At 44.6% G+C, this 25,379-nt stretch overlaps 1 protein-coding gene across 6 annotated transcripts in view; it reads right to left on the bottom strand.

Moving 5' to 3' along the window:
- The window catches only part of PCMTD1 (protein-L-isoaspartate (D-aspartate) O-methyltransferase domain containing 1), a 507,689-nt gene that overhangs the window by 134,729 nt on the left and 347,581 nt on the right, over positions 1-25,379 (bottom strand). For all 6 annotated transcript variants that reach the window (XM_086965738.1, XM_086965737.1, XM_086965742.1 and 3 more), the window contains one exon: positions 7,309-7,432. In XM_086965738.1, coding sequence (XP_086821864.1) covers positions 7,309-7,432 — 124 coding nt within the window. The remainder of the gene's footprint in view (positions 1-7,308; positions 7,433-25,379) is intronic.

A 25,379-nucleotide genomic window follows, 5' to 3' on the forward strand; every position in this document is an offset into this window, starting at 1 on the left:
ATCAAATGATGTGATGTTACACCATGTAGATCTTTAAGTAAAATGAAACTAGCAGAAAGTTGAACGTGATAGAAAACAAAAGTAAAAAAGATGCAAATATATAAGCGGACAACAAGACTATATTCAGAACATTACTATCAATAGATACAATCTTATGCTTTGCAGTTTACTATTTCAAATTGCTAATATAGGATAAAATATATCAGTTCAAAATAATTACTAAGGCACAAAAGTATGTAAAGCTGTGTTAATAAATGCACGATTGATGTTGAAACATGTTTCATATTCATTCATTCATTAACTCTTTATTTCGGTTAAGTAACCATAAAAGAGTACAATACAATATTAAAAACATCAACATATACATCGTGTACTGGTAATCCGAAGAAAAGCTGTTTAAGATATGCATATATACTTCAGCATTTGGATATGTAAAAAAAATTGACTAATAACAGTTTATAGAGGGTTTAGAATTCTTCCAATACAGTATAAATCCATCTTCGAGGTAATACATGATTAAAAAATAAGTTAATACAATAAATATTTTTCTTTTATAAAAACAGCATTACAAAAATTTAGTTCTAGGAGGTCAGAGGCCATTTTACAAGGGGCAGTTCGGACTAAAATGTATGGTGGTAGCTGTAATACCAATACATTTTATTTTGGTATACTGCAAGTTAGTACAGAACCTAAGAGTACTATTACATTTTTAGACCTTTTTTCTTCCTGACTATTGCTACTGCAAGAAGGAACCGACTCAGACTAAATACTATGGTCTGTGCGGTATCCCCTTTGAATACTCTTTCCCCCTCTTTGATTTTCCGAAAGCCAAGAAGAAGGCAGATAGGCTTAATCCACTTCCTCCTTGCTCTCAGATATGTAGAGCATATAAATAGGACATGGGCCTCATCCTCTTTAACGCCCATATCACAAAGTTCACAAAGATCACTATCACATCCACTCATAAGATCTATCTTACACGCCCACTTAGAAGTTCTAGATTTTAATTGCAAAATGCCATAACGGTTCTTTAGATGCAGTGACTTTGCCAATGAAGGTAGAATTTCATCCATAAAACATTCAAATTTACATTCACTTTTAACATCAAAGAATTTGAGTGTCAATTTCCCAATTTTTGAGTTTTGAAGTGGGTAGCTGCGGATATAATCCCAGTACCGTACCTTCAATAGCTTTTTAGAACAATGGGTAAGAGAATCAGGATCGGTCCAAAAACTATATAGGCCTAGTTTTAAAAACCATTCTTCAATATGCAGTAACCAGCTTACTCTAACAAAGTTTTTTATCTGTAGGATTTCCTTTAGTGCTGCTCTGTAGTCCACTAGCTCATCAGTGGACCACAGACGGACCCAGTAAAGCAGCGGGAGTAAGGAAGCGTGATCATCAGAGCGTCGTATGTTAAGTCCCAAAATAAAGGAATTAGAGGAGTACAGCCGGGGGCAGCTAAAAGTTGTCTGAAGAAGTTGTTTTCCTGTACTGAGAAATAGTTTATGACTACATGGCCCCACAGTTCAGCCCCATATAATGTGGCCGATTGAGCTTTATATTTAAATAGCTCAATTGCTGGTGATACTGCCTTAAGGAAGCTGTTTTTATGCTTCCTTATTATGGGCACTTGGTTTTGTATTAACATTAGCCTCGATTTTTCTATTTGCGAATTCCAATTAATTTTAGAATCGAGGCTGATGCCCAAATAGTTAAAGTTTTGGACCTGTTCGATGTTCTCATAATTTACACTAAAAACTTTGTTAAAACCCTTATGTGGACTGATGGACATAATCTTAGTTTTTGAGGAATTAATTTCAAGATTTTTGTCCAAGCAGTATAAGTGAAATTTGTTTAGTAAATTCTGTAATCCTTTGGGCATCTGGGGATTTAAAATCGTGTCATCCCCGAATAGTAATGTCGGAACGGCTTGACCACACAACTTGGGAGAGTCATGCTCGCAGCCCAAGAGGGTGTCTGGGATGACATTAACATAAAGAGAGAAGAGGGTTGGCGCCATGACGCAGCCTTGCCTTACCCCTCTCTTTATGTAAATTTTTTCCGTCAGCTCCCCATTAGGTCCCCACCTTACTCTTGCGTAATTCCCCTCGTGCAACCTGACTAGTTGTTGTAGTATGTCACCGGGGACTCCCATGTCTCTTAGTGATTTCCATAGTTTTCCTCCCTGAGGTCCACAAAGGCTACGTATAGGTGAGAATTCCTTATATTAATGTATTTCCATACTAAACACAAAAATCTAAAAACTTGATCCACTGTACTAATTTTAACACTAAATCCTGCCTGATATTTTGTTAAAATTGAATTATCCTCGATCCAAATATTTAGCTTATTTAAGAGTTAGGGTGCAAAAATCTTTTGAAGAACATCTAACAGACTGATTGGTCTATAGTGGGATAGATTAAGTCTATCTCCCTTCTTAAAGATGGTTACGATTTCGGCACTCCGCCACGTTTCCGGTATTGGAGCCCCTCTTAAGATGTCATTACTAAGTAAATTGATATACGGGGTCCACAGGAGATTTTCGTGTTTCCAGAGATAGCCAGGTATTCTGTCTGGGCCCGGAGCTTTACCCTGTTTGACTGCATTAATTGCTAGTATGGTATCAGAAAAACTAAATGTTAGGGGAGTGATACACGGGTCTAATTGTAAATTCCCTTGTGTCCACTCAACTTCGTCTTCCCCACCACACGAATACAGGGATGAGAAGTGCTTGACCCAGACACTTTCTTCAAGGAATCTGTCCCTCGATGGACTTCCATCTTTAGTACCAGACGCAATCAGCTTCCAGAAGGAAGATTGATCTTTCAATTTGCATGCTAAAAGCAGGTCCGACCAGACTCTACCATCCCATTCCCTTTTTGCAAGGTCAAGTGTATTTTTATACTGCATCCTTTTATCTCTAATAATGTTAATACAATTAACTTTTACAGCTTGAATTAAATCGGTTTTAGCACGTCGGTAAGCTTTGTTATACCAGCGGCCTTTCTTCAAATTAATTTTTTTCTGGCCAGATTGTGCTTGCTTGGTCCCTTTTGAGAAAATCTCTCTAAGCTCTGGCATCAAATTCTCATGCACTTCAGCTAAGGAAATACCCTCTCCATTACTATCAACTAGTGGGGACATTAGAGTTACATAGGAATCATAGATTTTCTTAATGATACTCGTGTTGCCCATAACAGCAGGCCATTTTAAGGACCTACGATTATTGGATTCTAGAGGGTCCTCAGATCGAGTGTCTCCACAGAGATTTACCTCCCTTAGGGGGGCAAATAACGTACTACAGATAGTCAAAGTTAAGTTAACCCAAAGAGTGGTGCAAAACGGTTATTTGTGGCCACCCAGGGATGGGTGGCAAAGCCATCTGACATCTTCTTATGGGTGGAGATTTGCTGGTTCCCGTAGGGTCCCATTGCCCTTGGGCTGTAAAAATAAGTGAGGTCTTTTTTGGAAATTGGGCCCCTGTCCATATAATGGTATTCCTTGCAGATTAGGCTCACTACTTTACTCTCTCTAAAGTTAACGATAATTACATCTCCCTGGATGTCTTTTGGCCTTCTACCTATCCAGTTGACTCTTCTAACGAACAGTACCTCGCCATTCAGATGTCTGGGGATCAGCCTGTTATTATTCAACCAGAATGTCCCCTTATTTTTTAGTTCTTGGTAAGATTCTGGTTTCCCATTTTTTAGTTCAGGGACACCCGTGAGTACAATGACATATGGTAGTGATTCGGGTGGTAGGTCAACCGTGATCAAGGGAGCTCTTACAGTGCTAGTGTCTTTCTCTTTAGACTTCCCAATGTCTTTTGGGCACGCAACATTGTTTGATGCATCGTTAGCTATACAGGGTGTGGCGTGTTGAGCAGTCTTTTCAGAGGGCTTTTTATTCAGTTTGTTCGACTGTTTATGTTATGTTATGTTATTCATTTCTATAGCGCACGGCTACTCAAAAAGAGTGTCCCGGCGCTTTATTGGAGAAAGAGAAAAAACTGCGACATACTAACATAACACCAGATAAAAGACTAAAAGAAGTGTGAGCCAAAGATTCACGAGAGACCGGCTACTGAGTGAACAGCCAAGTTGTAAGGCCTTTCCTAAAAGCTATTCCTATTAGTACTAGGGCCCTTTGGGATTCCAACCTCTGTAGTTTTATTAGTAGTTGGACCTGCTATAGATCCTATAGTGTTTATAGCGGGTTCCCTTGGAGGAGGCACCATATTCTCCATTCGTCCTCGGACTTCGAGTTTTACCAGATTTTTTAGCGAAGTGAAATTATCTAGGGTTAGCTGTTCAAGTTTCTCCAGTTTATTATTTACCATTTTTATCCTTTCAAGGAGAGGGAGAATCAATGATTTGACAACCTTTTCTATCTGTGCCATTGACACTTCGACCTCCTCTATGGGAGCAGAAGAGGCCTTCCCTACATAATTATCTCTGATATTTTGGCTGGGTTCCCTTTGAGTTCAGGCCTTACTAGCACTCTATCTGCTTGTACACCTGGTTCGAGAATGACAGAATCCGTCATTTTCGAAACTTTTTGTTGCCTCCCTTTCTGTGTGGTTTTGGTCTTTTTTCTTTTTACGGTATCTCTAGTACTCGCTCGGTTTTGGGCTTGTTTACTAACAGGTTCGAGTATAGGAGTATCATTAACTAGGGGGGTCTCCCACACCCTTGTTTGTTCAGCAGTGCCCGACCGGCGAGAGCCCTCGCTAATGAATGACACCGCTGGTCCCACCAGTACATTTGGGAAGTCAGCCTGGGATACGGGCCCTAATGGGGAGGAGTTCAGTAAAAGGGAGAGATCTGCACTAAGATCTTCAAACTGCAGGTTTGGCGTTTGCGAAAGGCTGCTATCAATATGATGTAACCCCAAAGAAGTATTTTGTGTAGGTAAGTTGTTCGTGCTGTTTTCAGTCCTGGGGAGATCTATGTACGAATCCACGAGTATTGAGATAGAATTGTTTGCCTGTGTCAGAGTGGTATTAGTTTGTAATTGCTGCAGACACATGTTTGGAGCGAGCGAAAGGCGTCTCTCTGTGTTCTCGATGGCGGTGACAACCATCCCAATTGTCTTCTGTAACATCCTATCAATAGCGGTTAGAGTAGGCAATGGGGTTGCAACATTCTTTTTGAGTCTGGAGCTAGATCTTGCTTGAACAGGAGTATTTTTCTCCATGATTCAACCAACGACAACAGTAAGCTATAAATGAGTACCTTTTGGGTCGCGATACAGAGATGGAACCAAGGGGGGTGGCCTAGCCCAGCCTCGGACAGCCCCGGACGGCCACAGACGGCCCGCCCTTTGCCCGGGCTTAGCCCGGCATGTCCCGCGCGCGTTCCCGCGATGCGGGGAGTATGCCGGATTTAAAGCGCCTCCGGGTGCGGGAGATTGCGTGCGCGGCTTCAGGCGCTATGCCCCCTGGGGATTGCAGTCCTCCTCACTGCGGGCACGATGGTCAAGAATGCGACGGTGGGAGGGCTGAAGAGCAAGGACACAAGAGGACAGCCAGCTTTCAAAGTTTCACCAGGAATGCCCCAAAACAAATAGGAAGACACCCGCTCCACCGGGAGTATGCTGGATTTAAAGCGCCTCCGGGCGCGGGAGATTGCGTGCACGGCTTCAGCCGCTATGCCCCCTGGGGATTGCAGTCCTATTCAATGCGGCCGCGATGGTCAAGAATGTGGCGGCGGGAGGGCTGCAGAGCAAGGACACAAGAGGACAGCCAGCGTTCAAAGTTTCACCAGGAATGTCCCAAAACAAATAGGAAGACACCCGCTCCACCGGGGGTATGCCGGATTTAAAGCGCCTCCGGGCACGGGAGATTGCATGCGCGGCTTCAGACGCTATGCCCCCTGGGGATTGCAGTCCTATTCACGGCGGCCGCGATGGTCAAGAATGCGGCGGCGGGAGGGCTGCAGAGCAAGGACACAAGAGGACAGCCAGCGTTCAAAGTTTCACCAGGAATGCCCCAAAACTAATAGGAAGACACAGAAACATGTTTCTGTTTCGCAACAGGGAAAAATCATCCCACATGGCCACATGCACATTGGACTATTTATGTATAAATTTTAAGTAGGTATGGATCTACTACAAAACAGACAATGGCATCTTAGAATAGTATAAGTTTGCACCATTTTATCACTGATTCAACACTGCGTAGTTAGTGTGACAAACATTCTAAAAACAAGAAATACGTAGAGTCCACAAGTTTGTTGGGGATCACTAGCCCCTGATCCATGCTATGGACCTGGCTTAGGTAGCAAAGGGTTGGGGTTGATATGTATTGGCCTGGGAGAAACACTCTCACCCTCACTCTCACCACACATCCATTTAAGAAAATGAATAAACTTGTAATCCCAAATATCACTGACGACCTCTACCCGCAAGTAAAATAAGCCTTTTAACCGTTTTAAAAAGTACTGGGTCATGTAATGTGTTAGGATGTAAATTGAGCAAAAGGTGTACCATGCGAGAGAGCTTTTAGTGTCAAGATGTTTTCATAGAATAACCTAGTGCTGTGCTACCCATGCCTCTACACATGACATCCATGACTTATCAAGCAACAATCATACCCTAGAAGAGTATCATACTAGGAAGACAAAGACTTATTTTTAATTTTAAGAAATGGATAGGGTAATATAATAACTTGTAGGTAATGGTGCAAATGTAAATTATCAGAATTTAAACAGGGGATTTGTGGGTCGGATGGCAAAGTAGGAGTACAAAAATATATTCCATCAAGAAGTAAAGGAAGTTAGAACTGGAGGAGTAAATATTTTTTGTACAGTAAATTCAGAAGTAATGTTTGCAAAAATAATGACAACGCTTCAATGCAACAGAAATATGGTTTTGAGCTCATGATTTCTTCGTAACAAATTGTACTAAAATTATATTTAATCCTATTGAGCAAGGTCAAAATGCAAAAAAATACAAACTGAACACATGTTAATAGTTTTCATCTCAAGATGATTATGCGAATTTTACAATGGTAAAATACACTACAAACATTGTAGGAGGTCACATTTCAGACCCAAAAAGAGAAGGATTAAAAAACAGAACCAAATCAGGGAGCTAAGGACTGCTTCAACGGGGATATAGTTGTAAATGGAGATATGTTTTATTGCAGCAGTTCATGAGCGCTTAGGCGTTCCTTTAAACATGATTTGGAGATATCACTGTATGTAAAATCTGCAACAAAGATTCAAGGCATTGCATTCCGAGGACAAAGTTACTAGTAGAGAAAAAAACAGACTTTAATAGGATAATTATGTGTTATAGACTTACGTAATCTAACGAAGTCAGCCTTGTTGTTGTCATTCTTATTTGGTTGCACCAAAGGAGCAAATGACACAGCCAGGATATTTTTACTTTCCCAATTGCTCTGCCCAGTTCTCAAGATTTGAGTTAACTACGCAAAAAAGGGAAAAAAAAGAGTACAGGAACTTAGAGACGAGGCCACAGAAAAGTAGCGATTTCTTATCATCCTCTCAACACCGTTAAAACCTTTTTAGCATAATACACTAACATGGCACAATACTCAGCAAATCAGAAAGGACCAGTGTAGGTGACTAGAGTATGATTTACTTCACTTTATTTCACTTGAGGTCACTTTTTAGCATATTAACTGCTTGCATGAGGGCTGACCTGGAGCATGTAGAAAGTGATTTTTATGTCGACCCACTTGCCAGGCTGGTACAATTTTGTCGCCCTCACAACGAACGAGAATCAGGGCCATGTGTAAGCAATACTGTACACTTCCCCTAAGTGCTGATTCAACTTGAGCAGACAGACTGAAAACACTGTACTGTACTCTAGATTCAATAAGATAGAAGGTTGAGGTATCCAAACCACCAGGGCCGGCTTTAGCACTGGTGGCGCCTTGTGCGAGAATCACTTTTGGTGCACCCACACCCTATGACTGCCTCCTCTGATTCTCTCACTACCACCAGGCATATGTGCCATACATAAGTTATTGCTAAACACAGCGCCTCCTCATGAGGTCGGCGCCCCCTCCATAGGTCAGCGCCTAGTGCGGCCGCACCAGTTGAACTGCATTAAAGCCGGCCCTGCAAACCACTGTAGAAACTTATGAAAGACTGTCTTGGACATCATACTCCTAACAAGGGCACTTAGGAATAGGTGTTTGTTTTCCAGAGAGGGCCATGATCTCAGGTGAATTAGAGATGTCATTCCACAGCTAGCATATTTATATGTAAAAGATTGTATCCTCCAACTATTAGAGTCACCATTTTAGTTGAACCAGATGCAGCTACATGTGGGCTGTCCCTTAAAAAAGGTATATCCTGGCATGCACAATCCATATTATCCCAAGTATAGGTCTAGGGAACTGCACTCCACCTTCATCCTTAGTCCTGGTTCACAATGACAAGATAAGTTGCCATTAACCGAGTTCCAAGAATCAATGTCCAGTTAGTGGATTCGTTTTTGCTTATCTACAAATCCTAACTTACAGCCTCAAACGTCACTACATCAGGAATACAACTGAATCTCAGGCTAACTTTTAATAGTATTTCATAGACAGATAACTAGACTACAATGGGTAACTGTGTGGGCCAATGTATAGAGGAGTTCTGGTGACATAATAAATCACCAGGCTGATGGCAGAGTGCTTTGTAAACTTCACAAGAAACTCAAGATCACACTAGATGAGGGAATATTACTCGGTACCTTTTATGTATTTGTTTTTATAACGCATATTTCTTTTTAGTAGTTTGCTTAAAAATTAAGTTTTTTTTCTCAAAGAAGGGTGTTTATATACAAAAGAATGTTAAATACTGGAATATACTGTTTCATTGTCTATAGGAAAAGGCCAATACTTAATTATGTAATTCAGATTAAAGACTTAACATTCCTTATGGGCAAATTCCTCGCTTAATTTTCGCCTCAACCCCCCAGACATCTGAGGCGATCACCATTAGTAAATGTATAATGCAAAATGTACCTACGTACCCTCTATCCCTTTGTACCTAGCACCCCGCCACCTCCTACCCTATTGTAAACTTTTGAGACTATCACCTTGAGTAATATGTATAATGTATAATGTCCATACATACCCTCTATCCCTTATGTACCCAGCACCATGCCCCTTCCTATATTATTGTGTACTTTTGTGACTTCAAACCTATTGTATACTGTTTTGTTCCTGTAAAGCGCTCTGATACCCTAACAGGTCAAGTTTGCGCTCTATAAAACACTAAAATAAATGAAGGAGGTCACAAAGATCAAGCAACCTTAACCATTTGTTCTTGCGGATGCATATATTTGCCCTCAGTACTCTGTGCTAAATACACTCAGTAATATGTATTTTGAGAGTCAATGCAGCAAGCAGGTGGCATTTCTTTCATCCAGACTTAGAACAATTTCAAATACAGTGACTGTATTGGAATGGGTTTTTATCTGTAACCTCTTCTTTCTGGTCACTGACACACTCCATTACATGATGGCTTGGTAAGCATTTCCTGGAAGGCTCATTGATATGTATTCAGTATTCTCCTTATGGGATAGAAGACAGCTTTCCTAGCCCAGTTCCAGGTCCCCCAAGACTCAGACCTGTAGGTGGAGATACATAAGAGCTTCGAACAGTGGCGTCGGATCTGTCCCAAACTAAATGTGACATGGGTTCTCTACAGTCACCACCTCTGCGCCCGGATGCCAGTTTCATTCTGATATCTGTCTGTGTCATCGGACGCAGAGCCTTAGTAACCAGACTGTGCTACCGTGCAGATCTCCGAGATAGAATCGTTCGAAAACCTTTATTTCGGTCACTAGGACCATAAAAGTTTACACAAAACAATACAATAATCAGCAAATATAAGCAATTCATACAATTCAGGACATCAACTCTAAAAATATTTCAGTTACAGGTATGTGAAGTCATGAAAAAGAGTTTTGGCGAATAGGGTAGAAGATAAGGGGGACATAAAAATGGGCATAAGTGAAAAGCAATTATTTCAATTAATATTAGTGTACTCAGCAGACAAGAGCTAGCAGAAATATTTCAATAAATAATTTAAAATACACAGATTACAAGAAAATCACGTTCATCATAAAAGCTTTTGTAAAAAATATGTTTTAAAAGATTGTATCTCAGATATACTAATCTCATGCTGGTCACTTTATGTTAATGATGCATGCCGATTGGCAAGTTTATAGTTATCCTTCACAGTGAAAAACTGAATTGTAAGAGTGCCTAGTTTTGGATTTAAGTGAATGGCCTGGAGCTTTTGAGTTCGATAGATCCTCGGTAATATAGCTCGAGGAACCGAAGGACTAATCTCCCCTGGTCTACTCCACAGGGTTGGTTTACCTAGCTTTTCGCATTCATACTTCACATGTGCAAACCAAGGAACCTTTTTTAGTAGCCCAGGATAGGATAGTAGCTTATTGGTTTCTGCCTGAAATGTTACTAGTTCGGGGTCGCCCACAGTCTTCGGCAAAAGGTTAAAGGTCTTAGGGTGACCTTGTCTTCAATCGGGGAGATGCAAAGATCTAATCGCAAGGGAATTAGCAGGGTACTAGGTGGAAGGCCCACGATTTGTCTGAGGAAACTGTTCTCCACTGCAATTAAAGGAGTGGATGAGCAGTGTCCCCAGAGTTCCGCCCCATACTATGTGACTCCCCTCGCTTGCGCCCTATACATCTCAATCGCTGGACCAATGGGTTTAGTTGGTGATTCCCTTACCATTTTGGCTATACTCCCAGCAATCTGGACTAGTTTGAGCTTGGCTTTGGCTATCTGGGCCACCCACTGCATGTCTTCTGTGAGGGTGACACCCAGATACTCAAAGACAGACACCCTTTCCAATGCTATCCCATTCAGTTGTGGATTGGGCCGTGTTGTCTTCGGCAGATTAACAATCATAAACTTGGTTTTGGTGATGTTAATCGCCAAACCCCTAGAATTGCAAAATACGGCAAACCTATCCAATAACCTCTGGATACCCATTGGCGTCTTGGATAACAGGAGGGTATTGTCAGCAAACATCAATGCTGCCACCTTGGTGTTTGCCAACTTTGAGGCATCATTATCTACGACCTCTGCAAGTAGTGGGATGAGTGCGTTGACAAAGAGGCAGAACAGGGTTGGTGCGAGCACACAGCCCTGTCTCACGCCTCTACCAACTGGGAGCCTGTTGGTTAATTCTCCTCATCCAAACTACATACATTAGAGGGGACCCAAGGGCAATTTAATGACCTGCTCTTAATACACGCCCAACAGACATATACCACAAAAAAGTATCAGAGGGTCAAAAGTACGACAGGCAAATATTGAGGACAGTGAAGGTGAAACGCTCCCACTAGCCATATAACTGGAAAAGAAATGGTATTAGAAGTGCCAGATCAAGATCGGTGTCTGGTCTCTGGCACCCATCAGTCACCACTCGTTAATTCTCCTCCCCTTCCACATCTTACTTGAGCATAGGTGGCGTCATGCAGCTTTATGAGCAGATCAAGTAGATAAGATGGAATCCCCATGTCTCTTAGGACCCTCCAGAGTTTGGTTCTGGGTACGAGATCAAAAGCCGTTTTCAGGTCCACGAATATCAAATAGATATTCTATTGATACAGTCTTCCAAGTAATCAGCTGGAATCCAAATACTTGGTCCACTGTGGAGGTGTTTTTCCTGAATCCAGCTTGATAGGGGCTAATGATGTCATTTTCTTCCAGCCAGCCCTGTATCCGTTCTAGTATTACCCGAGCAAACAGTTTTTGCGTGACATCGATCAAACTGATCGGTCTATAGTTGGCAGGGTGTGATAGAGAGCCCTTTTTGAAGATTGGGACTATTTTGGCCCCAGCTTAGGTGTCAGGGATGGGCATACCGTTCATGATGGCACTAAATAGCACCCACAAATAAGGGCCCCAGATAGTCGGTTCTCCCGAAACAGGTCCCCGGGGAGTTTGTCTAAACTGGGTGCTTTTCCAGCTGGTAGTTTTTCTAACGCTAAAACGACCTCACTCAGTGTTATCCCTTCATAGACCTCATTTACCTGTCTAGAAGCTAGTACTGGTTGATCCTCTGTGCAACTAGTCTGTAAACGGTGTGCCCGTGGGTTCTCTTTGGGCATCCTGTTCTGGGTCGGTCGCACACAATGCTTTGAAGTGCTCGCTCCACAATTCTGCTGGTAGATTTGGTTCACCCGCAAGATTACCCTCCTTACTACACGTTCTTACTATGGCCCAGAATGTTTTCATGCCCCAGGTCAACAGGGCGGTTTTAATATCCGACCATTTATTTTCTTCCCAGGACAGTTTAGCGCTAAAGACAACATCTTTATACTGGGCCCGCCTAATTTTTGTTAGGGACTTATTTTTCCCTTTGATAGCCGCAAGCATCGCTCGTTTAGCCTTGCGACAGCTGTCATTATACCACATATGTGGTGACGTTCTGGTTTTTTTGGGCGGCTAATAGGATTTAAAATATCGGCCTAGTTGTCTATCAGCTGATTATGGAGTGTTGCAACCAAGTGAGTGTGGGCTGAATTATCCCCATCAGTCAGAGCAATACCAAGTTCCTGCAATGTTGGAATAACCATTTCATACAGTGTTCACAGCTTCTCTGGAGTCTGTTTCATTATCCCCCACTTTGTTCTTCTCCTATTATTGGTGAGGGTTAACCTATCATCAATGGGAACGTTACTAGCGGGAGATGTACCTGAATCCGGGACCTTAAAGGTTAATGTCAAAGCATTATGGTCACTATCCAGACGTGGGATGACATCAAAATCCATGACCCTATGCCATGACCTACACTCTACCATAATATAGTCTATGTGAGAAGCCTGTCCAGTTCTATTAAATGTAGGCTTATTCGGTCTATCCGAGGAAGTATGGCCATTACAGGCCCTCAGGGAGTGATTTAAAAAGATGGCATTGCTTTGGAGAACTAAGGGAGACAAAGATTTAACTGGGTGAGTTTGTGGATCAGGTATGGCCCACTGCAGGTCCTCCACGTTGGTAATAGCATCAAGAGTGCCTGCAAGGGGTTCAAAGTGGCAGTTTATATCGCCCCCCCACTATCAGTCCTGAGTTGAGCGGCACCTTCGGGATGAGGAGGTTTAACTCCTCAAGAGTTTTAGATTCCTGGGCCAGGGTTACAGGCCGTGAGTAAATGTTCATAATTGCAAATCTCAGTTTGGAGGGAAAAGTGAGCATTACTGATTGGATATCATGGGAGTAGCTATTTAGGGTGGTAGGATTACAGCCCACATGAGAGGCTACCCATATAGATAATCCACCGGACGGCCTTCCACTCTCTCTGGTGGTAGATGGTATGTTAAATGTGACAAAACCCACCCTTGCATAATCCTCACATGCCCATGTCTCCTGGAACAGGCACACATCAAACTGATCGACAAACAAGCCCCATTCGTGAGAAGAGAGTTTGCCCTTGATGCCAGCCACATTCCAGGATAAGATCTTCAAGACTCTACCAGAACTGGATACTCCACTCAATGATTTATGGGGAATTTCAGTTATCTTTTGGCAGTTTAGCAACTTTACAGTGTCATTAGGGAGATTAATGGGGGTGGTTAGTGTAATCTCCGATGGAGAGGGGGAATATTGACATGCCACAGCCCCATCCCTCGAGGTCAGCCACACATGTGTCCCTAGTTCGGTACTCAAAACAACAGAAGATGTCCCCTGCGGGTTCCTTATAGTTGTCAGCACATTCCCTTCCTGATTTTCCTTGCTAACCTTAGTGGAGCTCAAGGCTTCTGTGGTTGATGGTCAATCGACTCCTTCCAAGGGTCCATATTAATTATTTACCGGCAGGTCATAAAGGAGAGGCCTGTCGGAAAAATGTCTACGGGTCAGGTGCTGTCACTCATCCCTCTGTTTGGTGTGCCCTAAGAGAGTCATTGGCCTATCATGATTGTAGCAGTTGGAGTAAAAGTGATCTAGGGGGAGCATTCTCACTCCTGTGTGAATCTCAACAGAAATACTTCTATTGTTGAGTAAAGAGCTTACCGTATGGGGGTTTAAAAATTAACGACCACACAATCACCCAAAATATTTTTTTTGTTAGGTCCCACTCAATCCACTCTCCGTACCATCAAAATTTCCCCTGCCCTCTCATAGGGAAAGTGCCTGAGTGATGCGAGCCAGAATAAACTCTTGTTCCTAAGATCCAGCTGTAACTCCCTCTGGGAACCATGTAAGGGAGGGACCCCAGTTAGAACAACTACATAAGGTAATGATTCTGGAGGAAGGTTTATAGTTGGCAAAACAGCATCACCCTTACCCCTGTCTCTTTGCTCCTCGTATCCCGATCCTCCCCTGTACTAGTGGGTTTGGGAGGGGGGGCAGACCCTTGTCACAGCAGGAGCTGGCCTCGGTATAGTATTTGTAATTCGGTCATGCTTGCGCTGTGCAACCAAGGGCTGTGGAATATTGCTAGGGCCCTGGCTAGTGGACTGCTTTGAGATGGAACTTTGGCTGCTAATAGTCACATGTTTGTTTGTGGGCACCCCAGGGAAAGAATTTGGGTTGACAATTGATCCTCCCCCCTTTACCCCATAGGATGTTTCAATAGGGGTAGATTGTGTTTGCCTCGTTGGTACCATAGTTGTCGATTATTTTAGTTGCTCACTAATGGAGCAACCTCTTGCCTAATCAGGTCGCCAAGTTGAGTCAAGAGGTCAGCTATTAATGACTGAGCCCAGGCTGGGCACTTTGTTGCAGCACTAGGGACAATTGGAGGCTCTATTAGGAGGTCCCGATGAATAGGAACTTCCACTCCTGAGTCACACCCTATTCTTGCGTTCCTGTTAGTGGTCGCCCTCCCAACTGTCTGCTTGCCCTTCCCCTTTTTGCGATGGAGTAAAATTCTGGTCCAGCAGTAACTTCCAAGGGAGTAGTCTTTGGGTGGTTAATGTATAATAAAAAAGACCGGGGGGTGGCCCTGCCCTTTCTCTTCCTGTCGCTGACGGGCGCGGGACGGGCTCGCCCTTGGCCCGGGCAGGGCCCGGCAGACCCACGTGCATCCCGCACCGCGGGGGCCCACAAGTGGTTTGATGGCGCCTCCTGGCGCTGCTGCACTGACGCGGTGGTGGGCATGACGAGAGGGACTGTGGGAATTGTAGTCCCCTCTACGAAAGCGGCAGCAAGGCAGGCATGACGCGAAGATGGATGCACAGCCTTCGCCCCCCCGGGACTGTTGGAGCAGTGCAGACGGACGTTGCAGTGCCCCCGGGACTGTTCGTAAAGAGGCAAGTAGGTCCTATGCAGGCAAGGGCTTCACGGGCGTCCCCCATCTTATTGCCATTGATTAGAATAATCCAATTTCCCAGAAGGAGGAGGGTGGATCGGTAAGGAATTAGATTCCCTACCAGATAGAGCGCTTACCGAAGGAAAGTAACTGATGGGTTCTTCTAAATGCAGATTCCTCTCCTTGTTAATAGATATCAAAGCAGTACCTCCCCATGTGGAGGGTCTGTAAATTCCCACAGGACAGACTGACCAAAATGCCCCTCCGGTCAGACCTGGCTATCCAGGTAGTACTGCTTTGTGAATGTCTGAATTGATGCCCATGTAGCAGCCTGGCAGATGTCCAAGACTGCAACATTGTGCACCAGTGCAGAGGTAGCAGCCTTTGCTCTGGTAGAATGTGCACATAGGCCTTCCGGAGGCTGCTTCTGGCCATGCCTTAGCAGATTTTGATACAAAGGACAATCGATCTAGAGAAGGTTTTCTTCTGCACAGTTTTTCCCTTCTTTGCTCCAAAGAATCCTAGACGATGCTGATTGTCCACTCTAAGGTCCTTGGTTGGATTGCTGTAAAAGCTCAGACCTCTCTTTGAACTAGGAAATGAGGTTTCTCTTTATATGGATGAGGCAGTGCGAAAACACTGGCACGGTAATGGACTGTTCTATAACGTCTAGGAGTTCAGATTTAGGTGGCATTGTTTGCAAAATAACAATAAACTGGGGTATTGTGTTAGTTGTGTTCTGGTTTAGGGAGGACCTTGTCTGGCGGTTTGTGCTGGACCACTCTTGTTGCAACAGGGTCAAGACTGATCTGTAATTGGCTGGGTCCAAACTGAGGTGGTGACATGGTGTGCAAAATAATGATAGACTGTGATGCAGCCCAAGTGATTACCAGTGGCTGAAAAAAATTCAAGCATTCTAGCCAGCACTTTTTTTTACATACTCAAATTCGATCAGCTAAAATAGCTTCATGATTGTCATCACTGTCAGAGCTTGTTACGTCTTGTAAACATGAACCTGTCCTAGGATTGCTTGTACCCTCTTTGCAGTTGGGTAAGCTATTTCCCTGGCTGTGTCCAGGTTTGCTCACAGAAAAGTGTTCCTTATGTCTGAGATGGGAAATGGCATTGCCAGATTTAAAGTGAATCCTGGCTTGTTTAAAAGTGACAACACCCTGGTGAGTTTTTGTTGACATTAGTAGGCACATGTCCTTACTAGCCAGTCATCTAAGTAAGGGTAGACATGGATGGTTTGTCTCCTCAGGTGTGCTGCCACCATTGCTAGTTTAGTATTAGAACAATAGTCCTTAAAAAGAACAGTATGGTCATCAGGATAAATATAGACTCCAATCAATGCTATATCGAGAGTGTCCAGCCGGTCAGTCAATTTAATCATACAAAAATTTCAAAACCAAACGTATAAAAAAACAGCAATACAGTGGGACACAATGCTGCACCCTACATAAACACATGACAAGTACACTTTAGGACAGGAACATATCAAGGAAGAAAGGGTAGCTTGTGGAATATTAAACACAATTTCTAACAAGCTTAACATTGTTAAGTCATGTTTGAGAGTGCACAGTAAACCGAATACACTCCTGTGTTTTTTTCTTTGTGATGGACCTTCTCTGTGACATCCTTTAGCAGTAGATGTTATACCTCTGCCTTTAGGGTTTCTAGTTGGTCTTGTGCCAATGGTGTTTTGGAGGTTTGGTTGGTGGCTTTTTCAGAAAATGTATACAGTATCCATGTTCAACAATATTAACAACCCATACGTTAGTGGTGATTGAAAACTGGGTATCTACAAACTCCTTACCCCCCCAGATGTAAGTCATTTAGATGAGCTGGAGGCAAATCCCTTAGAGTTCCCACCACATGTTTTTTCTCTGCCTCGAAAAAAGGGTTTTGGTGCAGCTGCGGCCCGCACTGTGTGGATGTTGAGAACTGGTTTCCCACAATCTGCCTTTGGGTTGTGTACCAGAAAAATGTTTCGCTTGGCCTCTTCTGCCTGGTGGAAGTCCTATTATAAAAGGCAGTCTATAGGCCAGCAATGTCTTCATGGGCTTTGCTGTATCATCTGACATCTTCCCTGCTTCGAGGGATTTATCTACTCCTGGGACGAAGAGGTGCTCGCCTGTTAGTGGCATGTCAATAATGTTGGACTGCAACTGTGGTTAAAATCAGCAATATGTAACCATGCATACCTTCTTAGGCCCATGATCATTTTTTGCTAGCTTTAGCAGATGCATCTATCGCAGACTTTAGACAATGGTTGGCAATATTTGTCCTTTTTTTCAACCGGTTTCTTGCACCTGTCTGGAAATCTTCTGGGAGATTAGACCCAAGGTCCCCCCATGTCCTCCAAGTGCTGATGTGCAATATCTAATTAACAGGGCATTCAAATTTACCATTCACCACTAAGAAGCATCTGCTCTTTCCATTTTCATTTTCCTACATACTTACTCTAGCCTCTTCTTCCTTTATCTGAGAGAGGCCCCTTGGATGCTGGCGACCTAGCCCTTTTTCTTGCTATGCTTACTCTCAGTGAGTCTGCCTCAATTTGCCCCTGGATATATTTGGGGTCCAAGGTGGATGCTCTATATTTCTTTTCAATTTGAGGTGTCATGGCCTTACCAGTAACTGGCCTATTTCTACCCTGCTCTACTATTGATTGTTTCTGTATAGTGTGTCAACATATTCCAGATGAAAGCATGTGTTGTCCTTTTCCACTTCCACCCCAAAAGCATCAGCTGACTTCTTTAAACCCAATGTACACTGTGATGTAAACTAGGGTGTTTGGCTTCAAGGAATATTTGTCAGTTTCTTCCTGCGGTGAGTCTGCCTCAATATCCTCTCACCAACTATCTTACACAGCAATGGGAAACCCCATTCCATCTGAGTCAGTGTGAGTGTGTGTTCTTCCTGCCCTAGGTTGGTCATTTTCGAATTCCTGCTCTGTCTCCTGTTCTGTGTTGTGTCACATTATGGTCTTGTAATACCAAACACCTTAGGTTCTCTGAAAGGAGCCACATTTTCCTAAAAGGGTTTTTAATTTCAGCCTCCAAAGCCCTTCTCTTCCTCTCTATTTTGACAACATATGTTTTGCTGTACCCTTGGGACATTCCTTTGAAAAGTGCCTGTCCATCTTCCCTTTTTGTCCTCGATCGTCTTCCGAAGTAGAGGCGATACACTTTGGCATACCGGTACTCTGGTCTCATCAGGAAGGAGCTCCTTCAACTGATGATTTGTTTGGGGGTCAGGGGTTTGAAGACTTGTGTTTTGCCATCTTAGACGGAATCCTGGGTGTCTAATTTTTGGATCCCCCTAATGACTTTCGGACAAAGGGCAGTGTAGGTTTAAGTGTCATGCTGTAGGACCTCCTGAAGAGTGTCTTCAACAACTGCATGTGCATATTTCCTGTGAGACTCCTTGGCATCAATGTTTGAGAAAAACATCTGCTCCATTGACAGAGTACTTTTCTTATATCTTTCTGATTTCAACAACCTCACCATGTGCTTGAGGAATCATATCTATGGCACCAGGTTTCTAGACTTTAAAACACGAGCATGGGAAGTTCTATGACGTATGGCCTATTGGGTGGCAAAATATATGTCCTCATTTATGGCAAACTTTCTGTGACAGTTCAGGCAGTATTTGAAGAGCATGCTCATGCTCTAAAATGATTATATTACAATCCTGTGCACACATGTTCGTGTAGTTTGAAAGTTTAATCCAAGTTTGAAATCAAAGCAAGTGCAGTCTTTTGTAAGAATTCATATTCTTTATTCCAAAGAACATCACACGGTCCAGCCAACACGTGTTTCGTTGCTGGGGTAATAACTCTCGACTTCTCCAGGGCTGTATGGCTACCCACATGTCAGTTCTATGCCTAGTTCCCGGTAATACTTCTGACCCAGCTAGGTCTTTCCAATTAAGTGTTTTGTGTCCAAAGATTAAGGATCGCTAATCTTTATGTTCTTTAAAATACCTTGGATTGAACTTTCAAACTACACGAAAACGTGTGCATAGGATTGGACTATATTCATTTTGGACCCATTGGTCCCAATCAGAGAGTTTTAGGGGTTTTCCCCTCAACTGGTCACCTTCTTAAGCTCCAGCTGTCCTAACCTGCTCATTCACCACCAATTAATGTGCCGATAGCTGCAGACCCTTGAAACCACTGCATCGTCATACAGCATACTACCCTCCAAAAGACCAGGCACGATGTCTAAGCCAGCAAAACAGCACTTTTTCACTGAAGCTGTTTCAGGAAAGGCCCCCATTACCGACTAAGTAGGCCGCACTGGAAACCATACTGAGTGAACAGACTTAAGGATGTCAATGGCGTCATTGGGAGGTAATGCACCTGTTGGACTTGGCCCTTTTTGAAGGGTCATCCCTGAACTATTTGCCTTCCTCCTGTATTTTGTCTGACCTGTTTTTGTTGGTTTTATGACTCTGGGCACTTTACCACTGTTGATCAGTGCTAAAGTGCATATGCTCTCCCTATTGTAAATTGATGTATGGAATAGTGATTCCATGAACGGCTTGTTTGGTTTACTTGTCAGACCCTAGTACAGTGCACTGAGTGTGCCCATGGCTTGTAAATCCAAATGCTGCTGGTGGGTTTGCAGCACCAGTTGTGCCACCCACAGAAGCAGCCTTGTAAAATGTGTCTCAGGTCTGCCATTGCAGAGCCTGTTTGAAGTCTGGTACTGCCATGCTGACTGCACAAGTGCACCCACTTGCCAGTCCTTAAACCTTCCCTTTTCTTCATATCAGGCACCCCTATGGTAGGCCCAAGGGCAGGGTGCATTGTAAGTATAAGGCAGTACATGTCCTGGTGTGTGTGGCATGTCCTAATAGTGAATTGCAGCCATTTTGGTTTTTCACTATTGCAAGGCCTCCCTGTTCCCCATAGGCCAGAATGGGCAGTTCGATTATTACATCTTATAATCCTAACTGACTCAGGGAACATGGTAGAAATTCTTGTTTAGTATGCCTGAACTCAGAATGATACAATACATCTGTTAGTGAAGTTGGTTTTAACATTCTGTGTTTGGAAATACCACTTTTAGAACGTAGGAATCTTCTTGTCTAACTATCCAGGCCTGTCTCCGCTAGGCTGTATATTCCTTGTCTGGAGTTTGAGTGACAGGGCTGGGCGATTCCAGGAGACAGAATGAGTCAGCCCAGTGGTGAATAGAGAGATCTGCATGTAGATGGGCGGGAGGAATTGCACCTGGGACCTGATTAAGGCTGTGTCTTCCCTCCAAAATGCTGGCTCCACCTCCTGTGGTGCGTCTGATGTCTCTGCCCTGCACTGTGAAAGAAGAGAAGGAATCATGTCAACAAAGTGCTCCAGGGATGTGCTTTCCCTCCACAATGCTGGCTCCACCTCCTGAGGGGCGTCTGATGTTTCTGCCCTGCACTGTGAAAGGAAAGAAGGAGTCATGTCAACAGAGTGCTCCAGAACTGATTTGGACTTGGCAAAGGCCCCTCTGCCCTCAGAGGACAACAAATTTTGCTGTATAAATATTGGGACCCTGATCTCAAGAAATTAGATCACTTTTGGACAAACAAAAAGAAACCTTTGCGGAGTAGTGGAACCTGAAGAAACTGAGGAGACACTATCCATAAGCTGACGTGCTGCTTGGGGGATTGGCCTGAAGTGGTTGCCTGACTGCCAAAGAAAGGAGAAAGGACTTTGTGTGCACTTTATTCAACTTGTGAAGGATCTCCAAGGGCTTGGAAAAGAGCTTGCCCCCTGACCGAAGTCTCAGGACAAGTAGACTTCACCAGCCTTTGTGGATTGCTGCTGGGAACGCTGTTTCAGTGGCTACAGAGGCAGGGAGCTGTGACCGATTCTCACGACCGGCCCGGTGTCCTGTAGGCACAGCATCGAACATCGTCCGCATCTTTCAACGTAAGCTCGGAGCTCACCGACTTCGTCCTGACGCCGTCACCGAGCTGTTGCCTACACAGTAACCTGTGGACACTCCGACGTGCACCGACTCGTACTGGCCTGCCAGACGTGATCACGGTTGCGGACTTCGAGCCCGGTGAACACATCGTAGTTGGGCACCACTCGCACGCTTCGCGACGCACCACCTGACTCGTACAGCTGTCCGGACTGATCGTCGTCAGCTCCCAAACTCCGGCTCTGTCGCCGCCTGCACTGCATCAAGGGACAATACGTCCTGCAATGCTTTCTTGTCTGCAACGCGACGAACGCCGAAACCGACTCGCAAGCCCGTGTATGCCGCTTCAAGTAAAGGTACTGTGACCACGTCTGTCTACCCTTGAGTGGGCCCGTATTGATGCCGTGCGCTGGAATTGTTAGACTCTGTGTTATTTTATCAACGCTGTAGCTAGACAGGGCTACCTACTCGCACAGAACTTGGATTCAAGCATTTTTCTTAACAAGAACTCTTAATTTGGAATAGTATTGTGGATTGTTCTTAGCGGTTATGGTCTTGTGGTAAATCTATATAAAATATACTTATTTTTAGGTCGAGCCTAGACGTGCAATCAATGTGAAGCATTGATTGCTGTCTGCTCGACAACTATTGTCACCCGTTTCTGGGAATGTAGACACGAGTCAGACGAGCGCTTTTCCATTCTCAGATTTGACCGCGGGAGCGCGCTTCTGAGACGCGCTTGCGCAGACGCACACACATCCCCTGCTTTTGCTTGGCTCGCCTGCACTAACGGCGCACACACAACCACAGCCAGCCCCCACCCCCCTGCACACACAAACACACACAGGCGTGCGCACACATACACACGCTGCCGCCCCCCCAGGCCCCTGCACACACACACATACAGATGCGCACACACACCGACACGCACGCATACACACACCGGTGCCCCCTACCCCCCCTGTACACACACACACACACACACACACACACACACACCGCCGCCCCATGCACCGGGAGATCTGCCATACCCCTGAATCGGTACTTACTGGTTAGGCGCCGGAGCGGTCAGCGGAATCTCCACCTCTTACTCCTCGTACTCTGGCCTGTCTAGAGAGTCAGGCTCCTCTGCAGCTCCGGAGGCTCCAGGTGGAGGAGGCAGTGGTGAGAAGGCGGGCCCGGCTTCAGGGGAAGGACCGATAGTATCATCTCCTGCTGGGGAAGAAGGTGGCGAGAGTGGCTGCAAAACCGGCAGCGTCCCCCAGATCGGGGGCGCATCCCTGCCAGCCTCCGCCAACATCGCAGGGAGCAGCGGTTGCAGGCCCCCAGCATAGGAAACAGGCCCTGCGGTGCACACACTGGGCGGGGAGCACTACCAGGAGCGGAGTCTTCCAAACGGAAGAGGAAAAAGGGACGAGACCCACGACGCGCAACACGGCACAGGGAGGCGGTGCGCGCCAGGCCTCTGTGGCTGCCTGGAACGTGTGCGCGTGCTCCCCAGCCTGTCGCGAGCACGCCTCCTTCTGACTACTAGCTTTGCGTGCACTGTCCCAGCCGCTGCGGTCACAGCGGGCCGCCTCTCCTCTCAGCTGGATTCGTTGCCAGGGGCGGGGTGGGGGGGCGGTTCATAGGTTCTATCTGCCTTCCACGTTGAAAAAGAGGGCTCTTCCCATTATTTTCATGTCCGGACTAGTTATTTTTTTATACTCAACATTTGTATAGCGCACTGCTGCCACTTTTGCATTCTCGAGTCGAATCGCTCACTCAATCATATTTCGTTTCACACACTGGTTTTTACTGCCATCACCAGAGACCGCGAATAATGTTTTTGTCTCATACTTCTCCCTCTCAAACTGCAAATGTAAGTATGATCGACGGCAACATGAAAGCAGGAAGGGAAAAGGCCATATGGGATAATTTTTAACCTCAATATGTTTTTTTTTTTTTATTGTTTGATTATGGAACATGAGCAATGCGCACAAAACACAAAATCTGAAAACTAAATAATTTGCTGTCTGTGTCAGGGGGCTGAAATTCGCCTGCACTGGAGTTCACAAATTGGAGTGTAGCAGTTGCTCAATAAATTATGTGTGATAATTTAGGATGTACTTCTTGCTACATGTGCCTGTGACAGCTTTAGACTAATTGCAACCCGGGATGGCATGCGCCTTCTAGAAGTGTTTTGTTTATCTGAGCGCTGCCACAGAGCCCAGGGCTCCCCGGCTGCTCTTTCTCCTTCACATCCGATTCATCATGATCAGCCAGTTTGTTAAATAACTGCCCTTCCCTGACAAAAATCATCTCCAAAATAGAGAAAAATATATATTTATACGCAACCTTTGGCTCTGAGGAGATTTCACCCTGGCTCTGCTTGCAGGGAGAAGCACTTCCGACTTCAGCGATTTATTGTGCTTTGATGGGCCACAGACCCAGGCATCATTAGCTGATTAAGCAGACTTCCACTCCTTCATTTTGTGTGGATTGATTCAAAATGGTGGCTTCACTGTCCCACGGGGACGTCCCCTGCAGTCCTAGGCTGAATTGGAGATGTAAGTTATTGCTTTATATTGGCTTCGGTGAGGGCAGGTAAGCAGTGTTTTTACGTGCAGGCCCTATCAGGCCCCTCAGCCCTGTGGCCATACTTTTAAGTGGCAAGTGTGGAGGAAGCAGCCCTTTCTTTTGTCCCCGCTTCAAGCGCTGACATTAAGGAACGCTTAGCGATTTTAGACTAAGTTTCTTTTCCTTTGTTTATTCCCCGTTTAGCAAAGGTGACAGAATGTCAGGGCCAAACGATTTTTGTAGTCCTGTTTTTTTTCCACTCACATCATTACCCTCGCTCTCCAGGCGGGTTCCTGGAGGGCCCTTCCATTGTACAGTTATATGAATTCTGCTAACTTTCAGCCTTCATTGCTGACAACAGGTCTTTTGGCTTTCGCTACCTATTACATCAAATTTCCCATCAAACCGTGTCAGCCTCGGAGGTCAGAGATTCCACCAGAAGCTTTCGATTTTTTTGTTGTTTGACATCCGACTTCATGGGGCAGGTGTTTTCTAAATTGCTTTCTATAGTGGCGGTAACCCGTCCAATATTAGTTAAAAGCAAACTAAATCAGCTATATGATCATTTATCAAGACAGAAGTGGAAGGAGTGCCTCGAGCAGGCTGCTCGGTACACAACCACGGTTTTAGATAGCTGACATCAGAAAATAAGACAACAAATGCTGTGCAGTTTGACACAGTGTTACCTAAACAATTACCTGCGTTTTTAGGTCTTGCTGAAAGCATTGCTTTAGTAAGGCTTGTTTGGCGAGATTATAGTAATGCTTTCAAAAGTCTCCCCACACACACACAACCCCACACACACACACCCCCACACACACCCAGACAATCCCCCCACACACACACCACACACCGCACACACAAACCCCCACACACCCCACACACACAACCCCACACACACACGCAACCCCCCACACACAATCCCAACACACCTCACACACACCCACCTCACACACAACCCCCCCCCACACACAACTACACACTCACAACCCCCCACACACAACCCCACACAACCCCTCAAACACAACCCCAGCACACACATACCCAAACCCCCACACACACCCCACACACACAACCCCCACACACACACACAACCTCACACACACACACAACCACACAACCCCCCCACACACAACCATCTATCTATCTATCTATCTATCTATCTATCTATCTATCTATCTATCTATCTATCTATCGCCCTCACTCTATCCATCTATCTTATCTATCTTATCTGTCTTGTCTGTCTCTTCTGTCTATCTGCCTATCTGTCTATCTATTTGTCTATCTATCGCCCTCACTCTATCTATCTATCTATCTATCTATCTATCTATCTATCTATCTATCTATCTATCTATCTATCTATCTATCGCCTTCCCTCTATCTATCTATCGCCCTCCCTCCATTTATCTATCACCCACCCTCTATCTATCTATCGCACTCTATCTATTGCCCTCCCTCTATCTATCGCCCTCCCTCTATCTATCTATCGCCCTCACTAAATCTATCACCCTCACTCTATCTATCTATCGCCCTCCCTCTATCTATCTCTCGCACTCACTCTATCTATCTATCGCATCACCACAGCATCACTAAGCACCACCACAGCATCACTCAGGGGCACCACAACATCACTATGCTATGC

Source organism: Lissotriton vulgaris, chromosome 4_1 (assembly GCF_964263255.1).
Source record: "Lissotriton vulgaris chromosome 4_1, aLisVul1.2, whole genome shotgun sequence".
Classification (NCBI taxonomy): domain Eukaryota; kingdom Metazoa; phylum Chordata; class Amphibia; order Caudata; family Salamandridae; genus Lissotriton; species Lissotriton vulgaris.